Below are 8,704 nucleotides of genomic sequence, written 5' to 3'. Positions count from 1 at the left end.
CTGTGTAAACAGCAAATTTGTAATTTTATCAGGCTTAACATACTACTGAACCCTAAAGGTAAAAACTATCAGGCAGCCACTGTATCTGAACATCATGAAGACCTGGGAAACAAGAGCCTGTAAGATAACAAGCAGTGTCTCTCAGATGAAAAGAAGAAAGCAGAAGTTTCATCAGCCTGTAATAATCCTTGTCTGATGGTAGACAGCATTGTTCTCCCTAATGAAGTTAGAAACCCTAAATCCTACTTATTTTCCTGAGGATTTTACAAACTCATACAAAAAGATCCCTAGTTCTAGACTCAGAACTACATATACCTCTCTGCCAACAAAACCATAAACCTAGGTAAGCCAATGAAAATGCTCAGTTACATGGAAACTAAATCCCTTTTACTAATAGTAAAAAGTTAGGATTGGAGTTACCTACAGTTAATAAGTTGAAATTGGAAGCTGCTGGGAGCAGGATGAGACTGTATCTGATAGTCCTTTCTGGAACTTACCCTTTATACAAACGGACTGGATAAAGGCACACACATACCACACATGTTAGAATTGTTAAGTATATTGTTTCATGTCAACACATCCAAGATAATGAAATGCCCTGTGACGGCTCAGAACAAAGCAGACCCATACTGGCCGTTCTGAAACAATGTTGTTCTTGGCAAATAATGTGAGGAAACCGAAGAGGGCAGATGTGTAGCTGGGTGCCCAAGATGATTTCCAGGGAAAAGCAATCAGGTAGAAGAGAGCCTTATTTTTCATATTCAGCCTTTGTAGTATTTGAATTCTTACCATGTCCACAGTTACTTAGAATCTTAAACACCACCTTTCTCCCTTAGAGCCTTATCAAGAAGTTCCAGGTCAGCTATTCCATGGTGCTCCCAGGAAAGACCCAACACTCAGAGAAGTTGAAGCTGGATTTAGCACATCCAGAAAAGCTAAAGCTAAGACAGTGGAGATATAACAGAATGAAGAGAAAGGTCTTGTGTTTTACATAAGAATACTGAACGCAGGAATCTCACCAGTAGAAATTTATAGTAACACATTTTGATTACATGTGTGAGTAAAAAAAAAAAAAATCAAAATGAGTATTTCCTGCCAATAAAAATGCAGGGCCAATTTCCTTTTAAACAGTGGGTTTACAGACAAAAATGGACCACACCCTGCCTGGACAGGGTCAACAGAAAGTTGGATGGGGGGCAGTGGTAGGGGTAAGTGCACCACCTCAGAAAACCCATCTATTGGAGAATATTCCAGAGAACTACTTCAGAATGCTATTCCCCCTCAACAATCTGATGGCAGAACTCAAGCAGGCACTTCCAGCCATATGTGCACAGTTCCCTCACCACCATTTCCCCGTCGTCTGCAGAGACTACCGGACACAAGGTGGCAGCCTTGCCTTGATGGATACAAATCCCAAGGTGGTTTGGATCAAGAGTACAAAATCAGTCTTGAATAGGAGTGTGAAGAGTTGGAACTGGAACCAGAATTCTTCCAACAGCCATCAAATGAAGCTCTTGCCTTTCTGGCTCTGAGTAGTTGTCTGAAGCAAATGGTCCCTCTTCCTCACTTCCAGAGCGTGGGAGGTGCAGGGCTCTCTGGAGCCCAGAGAGTACATAGTAGAAAAGCAGCAGCAAAGGCTCTCCAGGAACTAGCACCACTGAGGAAGCCTTCTCCAGAGAGCTCCTTCATACCTGCACACCCTGAGAATCTTTGGAGTTCAACATTCAGAGTGCTATCCAGCCCAGTCAGAGCTGTCTATGCTTGAGCTTGGATAGTGTGGTTGACTCAGGAAATGGCTCCTCCAGTAACAAAGTAGGTGGTGTATTGGGAAATCTGAGCATTAAGAATTATCTCCAAGCTGTCTGGATACTGTCACATCCAGGATGACTGACAGCTGTTCAGGTAGCCAACAGACTTTCACAGCCAACAGACTTTCCTGCCTGGACACCAGGAGATCTGTTACAGGGAGAGTCTTTCTGATACTGGGCCTGTTTTGATCACCCCTTGAGGGTCTTGCCGAGCTGAGTCCCTGGGGCCATATATCTTTCATATCCCATTGTTGATGCCCTTGGCGCCTCTCCAACTTCAGGATGGTGCTTTCTTCATCCTATCTTGAGGTACCAGGAGCTGAATGGCTCAGACTCTGTGCCCTTTCAAGAGTCACACAAAAAAAGTACGGTCTCACAGCAGGCATTAACATCTTCTCTTTTAAAAAATAAATATTTATGTAAACTTAGGGAAGAAGATTCAAAGAATCTCCTTCCCAAAGCACAAATGTCTCACATGACTCAAACCAAAATTAAGTCCACCAACTCACAAATGAAATGCCCCTCCCCAGAAGCTGCTGTGTTGAGGGGCAGGTGTGCGGAGGAGTTGACCTTACTCCCAGCTCCTCAATCCCCTTTGGTGATGAGGTCCTCAATGTAGGCATCTAGCTCATCGTCTGTGTTGATGTCTATGTCCTGGAAGAGAGTAGGTAGGAGTCAGATAGGGTAGGAAAACAGGCTGGAGAATGGGGCTGAACCAGAATCCTGTGATCTCCCCACTGTCAGCTTCTGTTTCTTGCTCCTGCCCTACTTCCAAATCTGTTAAATCTGCATACCCAAAAAAGTATGGAAGCTTTCTCATCAGGTTTCCTGGTTCTAACCTGCACACCTTCAAACTAATTAGTGTCTTATATTAAAAATTGGACTATGTCACATTCAAACCACATACTTAAGAGGTCTCCAACCTCTTCTACTGTCACAAGTTCTTACAGCTTAGTGAGCTCCCAGCCTCACTGCAAGTATCTCTATCCTGAGAACCCTAGTCAAGTGGCTTCCCCCAGGATTCAGTCTCTCATTATTTATTTCACAGAACTACCCCATTAATAGCTCCAGCTCCTTCACCAGCCTGTCCCCAGAGATCAATCAGGTTCTCAGTGTCTACTGTGTAGAAAAAATATCTACCACCTCCCTAAGGGCAACGGCCCATGTCTCCTCAAGCCACATCTGGGATATCATTTAGATGAGAATTTTGCTTATGGCTTAAAGTTGGGACAAGACCCAGGCAGCTTTATCAAGTCTTCTCTGGTCAGGATCCTGAGCAGCCAGGGTTAGAAACAAAGATTTCTATGAGTAGTTGAGTTCTGTGAGAAGTCCAGTCCCCTCCCTGAGACCAGTTGGTCTAGCTCCTGAGAGGGCTCCGGGCTCACCTCCTGCACTTTTTGCAGGAGAGCTACAATGTTGGTTCTCAACTTCTGTAACTTCTCCTCTGTTTCACGAAGCTTTTTCTCTGATGTGCGTAAGCTTTCCTCTGAGGCTTTCGCCCGTGAATCAGCACGGCTTTGGTAGGAATGGCACAGATTCTGCAGCCCCACCTCATACTGTTTGAAGTATTCTTTCTGTGGAAGGAAACATAACATGGAGTAGGAGGAGCAATGACTTCACAGGATGCTTGGCTTTATTTCACCACAAGGGGAAAGCAGCCTTCTAGAACCAAGGTAGAGAGAACTTAGTGGCAGTCCTTTGGGGATACCATGAGGATGAAGACACACGTATTCAGCAAAGTGCTTAATAACGTGGAAGGAAGGAAGTCCTAACTTTTACACATGTCAAAAAAAAAAAAAAAAAAAAAAGACTGTGGGATCTTTCTTCCAGTTCAAACACACCTTTCTAACTCCAAAATAGGAAGGACTGCCATATCTAAAAGGGTTAGGACCAAAGAGCTACCGAGCACCTACCAACAGCAAATATTCCCAGATTTATATAGTAAATAGTTGTACAGCAGCAGAGCCTTTTCCTACAAAGTAGTTAAACAATTTGCATAGTAACCCTGTATGGTCTGCTCGGAAACAACCATAGGTAAAAAGGAATCATCTGCATGGACCACAAGCCCTGCTGCCTACTGAAGTCTAAACTCCAGTACTCATCTGCTTCTATGAAGGTTGCATAAAACTGCCGCACTGAGGGGCTTCTGACTGCTATGTTTGTGTCTAGACTACCACCTCACACCATGATAGCAAAAGAAACTTCATTCTACATAAAAAAAAATACCTTGGGGCTGGTGAGATGGCTCAGTGGTTAAGAGCACTGACTGCTTTTCTGAAGGTCCTGAGTTCAAATCCCAGCAACCACATGGTGGCTCACAAGCATCTGTAATGAAATCTGATGCCCTTTTCTGGAGTGTCTGAAGACAGCTACAGTGTACTTACATATAATAATAAATAAATCTTTAAAGAAAAATACCTTGGTTGCACAAAATAAATTTTAAGTCAAAATCAAATGAATATCTTGAAGTCAATCATATTAAACTTTTAATTGTGCAAATACTAGTGAACACCATTTACACACAATAAGGACAAAAAATAACATAATTGAAACATTGGTTTTAGCAATCACAACTAAAAGACAAAGTTGTGCCCTAGTACTGGTAAGCACTTTTGCAAAAACAAGCTAAATATTATTTTTAGCCTTGGACAAGTCACAAAACAGACTGTTTTGGGCTGAGTAACAGTGCCTACTCCTGAGGTTCTGCTGTGTCCTAGCTTTTGCTTTGAATTTCATGATTCAATGCCAAAAGTAACAAATCAAACTGCAAGAAAATGTCTGTTCTTTTAGAGTCTCTAAAGAGCCTGATCTAAACAAGGTAAAAGCCAAAGCCTGGGCTGGGCTTCCTGTAACAAGAATGTGGTGGGTCCCCCTAATGGCAAGGGCAGCAGACAAAATCAGCTTATTGCATGTTTCTGTAAATAAAGCTATTCCTTGATGGCAGGGCTATGTAGTTATCAGACACTATACAGACTACAAACCCATTCTCTGCTATCTGGCCCTCAGCATAGTTCAGATTAATCAACATGAGGCTAAGACTGATGCTCCAGATGTGCTGCCATTTTCTCCAAACTTTTCAGCCCATCGTGCTCACAACAGCCTCCTGCCCCACTTCAGAGTCCCCTGCACTTGAAGCCCTAGTTGAGTTTTATTTGATTGTTTGGTTAGGTTTTTAGATAAGGGTTTTCCTTCTCTATCCAAGCTGCCAAGACTCTCTGGGCACTGCGTCTCAGCAACCTTTCTCTCAGCCTCGTGGCCAGCTACCTAGAAGCAGCTACTCAGCTCAGAAAGCCCACTGAGCTACCTGGCTCTCATGCTCCCCTCTACACGCCATTAGTCTCTCTCTCCATACCCCTCTCTCTCTAAGTCTCACGGTTTAGGTGTAGTGAGTCTAATCTCATCAATGTTACCTACGACAGGTTTGAGGAAGAAGGGGGCTGGGGAGGTGGGTTCACATGTCATAAATCTGTCCAGGAGTCTCAAGGGTGAAGCTGTCGTTTGTGCACCTCAGTCCTCTTGACTCAGAGCTCCTCTCAGTGAGAAGGGAAGCTGATGAGACAGTGATAATAAGCATGGACAGGCACCTGGGTGTAAAAAGCAAAAGTTAGGCCGGACTCACCAGAGGAAAAGATATTAGTTCTTCTGAATTCATAACACTCAGCTCCTTCTTGGAGATGGGGAAACTTGGAGGCAAGAAATACCGCAAGCAGTTCCTAAGTAGGAAGAGAGGGATTGGAACTCAGAATAGCATGGAAAGAGTAAAGAATTATTGTCAGCCCTAAGGAAAAGGATAAAGAAACACAAACCGAAGAATCTGGACCAGGAGATCAATAGTCTCATGGCTGGTACTGGTGGCAGTGGTGTCAGGCTCAATGGGAAGACCATCAGAGGTGGAAGGCTCAGGCAAGGCCACAGCCTGCTGGGCCACCATAGCCTCCTCCTCCTCTCCACCTTCTTGCTGTGTGTCAGGGCTCTGATGCTCTGGGGAAGGTGGCTTCATCAGTCTTACATCTTCACTGCCTTTCTCCACCCTACAGGGGACACAGAGCTTATCGTGTCTGTCCTAGGTTTCTAACAGGCTTCTAGGAGGGAACATAGAGTTCCTCTCTTTGCCCTAGCTAACTTCTGCTATTCTGATCTCCCAGAAGAGGGCATTACCAGCGGTCTCTTGGTGTTGTGTCTGTGGGCACATAGTCAAACTTCACTTTCCATCGAACCACATTCTTGCCTATCTCCACAGCTGTGACGCGGCCTGTGTACCACTCCCGGTTCACACGGACCTCTACGTGTAGTCCTTTATCTGAGAATTCAGACACAAGTGAGAATCAGAGAACTGTATCAGTGTTTCCACCTCAGCCAGGGCTGGATTTGTAAAAGGTGGATTTGTAAAAAATCCACAGGTGGATTCCTAGGTATAAACACCTAGGGTTAGCAATGCTGATTCTTTTATCTGTCATGGAGCCAAGGCACAGGAGCCAAGGGCAAACACCAAAGAATCAGTATTAAAAAGAGCAAAAACAAACAAACAAAAAAAGCCAGGCATGGTAGCACATGCCTTTAACCCCAGCACTTGGACAATGATCCAGAGGATTATAAATTCAAGGCCAAACAACTATATAATAAAAATCTACTCAAAAATCTTTAGGACCACAAATGAAACAAACAAACAAACAAACAAACATGCAACAACAAAACCATGAAGGGACAACTGGACCAACTATAGGATAAAGTCAAGCCCAGGAAGCTGCTAACTTCAGGAGGAAGCTGCTAACAGTGAAGGATTTATTTCCATCGTCTCCACCACAACATGACAGGGATCTCCCCAAACTTGCCTTTCTGAGCCTTCTTGAGTTCAGCTGGGTCATCTTCCCCAGCACTGTCTGAGAGCTGCAAGGAGAACAGTCTATTAGATGCTTCTTCAACAGCCTCTAAAATGTAGACTTTTGTCTAACTGGCTACCCATAGTCATCAACTATAACACTCATGTCTTATGCTGTCCCAGATATCTACCCTTCTGCCATCTTTTTAAACAAAACAGCAGGCAAGTGACACATTTAAAGTGATTCTGGACACCTAGATGTACATAAGTGTATTGGCCTGTAATTAGGACCAGTCTCAGGATCCTACCTGGCCCATATTTCTAATCACCTGGGTAACAAGAGTCCTTGAGAGATTCAACTAGGCTCAAAGACTCAAGTCTTTAACACTGGGAGCTGGCACAGGCCCCAGGGAGGCAATCCCTGTGAAGGTCATGTGACTACCCACCTCATTTGCTTCCTTTTTTTCCTCCTTCACAGCAAGTCTGCCCCGCTTGCATCTCTCTTTCCTCTTCTCAGCTTCTTCTTCAGCCTCGTCCTCATCTGACACTACAATACTCCGCTTCCGACCAGTAGTTGCCTAGAGCAGAGGAGCAGAAGCATGAATTGACCATGTTCACTTCTCAAGATGCAGGAAGATTTTATGTAGCCTGAAGGAACTATTCAGGAGCTACGTCAATCCCTACTTGGAATTCCTCAGTAAATACATATGCAACCTCTTTCCAGTCACGGGAAAAGCCTCTCAGTTTACTCCCTGCTTAACTGCTTGCCAGCCAGATGAGACCTCCTTGACACATGAGAAGCAAACTCAAGTTTGCAGCAGACCAAGGGTGGGTGTGCTGAGTAAAAATGAAAAGCTCCCTGGGTAAAAAACTTGCTATGTTAGTTCTGAGCAAGTCTCTTCAGGAGCATCAGAAAAGCTAAGATTCAGTGACCTTGGATTCCCCCAGTATAACATGTTTCTCCTACAGCACTGCTAATGAGCTGGAACATGGAAGAGGGAAAGCATCTCACCATGGACTGTTTAACAGGTGGCTCTGGCTTCTTGACCACTGGAGTTTTGATGGCTTTTTGGGCAGGGACTTCCCGAAGGTTCTTGGAAGTAGGGATTAAAGATGGTGAGGGAGTCTGCATAGGAGGGGTGGGTCGGGGTACAGTCTTGATGGGAGGGTTTGCAGGCTTTCGAGGTGCCTCAGCTGGCTGGAGTAGCCTGGAAGTACTAGTTTCTCCTCGGGCTGCTGCAGTAGGTGGTTTTGGAGGGCTGATAACAGATGTCTTTCGAAGCTGGGTAGTTGGTCTGGGAGTTTGAATAGAAGGGGGTCTGCTAGGAGCATTCTTGATCACTGCAGGTAAAGGAGGTGACCGAGGTCGCTGAGGTCTCCGTACAGGTTCCTTAAAAAAAGCCCACAGACAGTGTGAACACTGACCCAAGCTTAGACACCAGAAGAGCCCTGCCTCCCTTATGTCCCTGGGCTTTACTTCAGCTGAAGGTCTTGTAGTCACTTCTAAGGGCAATTTCTTCAGATCAGCTTGTGAGCGGATGGGTGTGGTTTTCTGCAAAAACAAATATAACAATGAAATTGTATATCTTGGTATAATGAAATAATATCTTTTTGGATCCTCACTATGTTCCTGGGACAGTGATCAGTTCTATTTCTGAAAGCTTTTTATTATCACTAGAAAGGCAATACACAGACATGAAAAAAGGGTGCCGACATCATTGATTCAACTAAGAGACTGGGGAAGTCTTTAAAATTTCTAAAAAAGAAACCAAAAAGGTGAAAAAGGACTGGTAAAGAAAAGTTGTCATGAGGCCAGAAAACTGGGTGGGATCTACATGCTTAAGACATTTCCCATTTGTAAGTATAGTGCATTGTATAGACAGAGAAGAAAGAAAAATGCTTTTGTAACAAATATGAAATTGGGGCTGTAGAGATGGCTCATTGGTTAAGAGTATAGATTAGTCTTGTAGGGCACTAGAATTCAGGTCCCATCACTCACAACAAGGATCTGATGCCCTCTTCTGCACTCAAATTCCTCATGCATATGCCTATGAGCACAAGGATCTGATACCCTCTT

At 44.2% G+C, this 8,704-nt stretch overlaps 1 protein-coding gene across 3 annotated transcripts in view; it reads right to left on the bottom strand.

The window, feature by feature from the left end:
- Positions 1–543: 543 nt before the first annotated feature.
- The window catches only part of Morc2 (MORC family CW-type zinc finger 2), a 42,833-nt gene continuing 34,672 nt past the window's right edge, over positions 544–8,704 (bottom strand). For 2 of the 3 annotated variants that reach the window (XM_052199452.1, XM_052199453.1), the window contains exons 18-26: positions 8,105–8,179; positions 7,640–8,017; positions 7,074–7,205; positions 6,641–6,695; positions 5,967–6,108; positions 5,615–5,839; positions 5,428–5,521; positions 3,194–3,382; positions 544–2,462 (exon numbers count right to left, since the gene is read on the bottom strand). In XM_052199452.1, coding sequence (XP_052055412.1) covers positions 2,394–2,462; positions 3,194–3,382; positions 5,428–5,521; positions 5,615–5,839; positions 5,967–6,108; positions 6,641–6,695; positions 7,074–7,205; positions 7,640–8,017; positions 8,105–8,179 — 1,359 coding nt within the window. In that variant the 3' untranslated portion in view covers positions 544–2,393. The remainder of the gene's footprint in view (positions 2,463–3,193; positions 3,383–5,427; positions 5,522–5,614; positions 5,840–5,966; positions 6,109–6,640; positions 6,696–7,073; positions 7,206–7,639; positions 8,018–8,104; positions 8,180–8,704) is intronic. The other variant, XR_007980283.1, reaches the window with a different exon arrangement.

The sequence above is a fragment of the Apodemus sylvaticus genome, chromosome 11 (genome assembly GCF_947179515.1).
Source record: "Apodemus sylvaticus chromosome 11, mApoSyl1.1, whole genome shotgun sequence".
NCBI lineage: Eukaryota > Metazoa > Chordata > Mammalia > Rodentia > Muridae > Apodemus > Apodemus sylvaticus.
The sequence above is the reverse complement of the archived record's forward strand: the minus strand, read 5'-3'. Positions and strand labels throughout refer to the sequence as shown.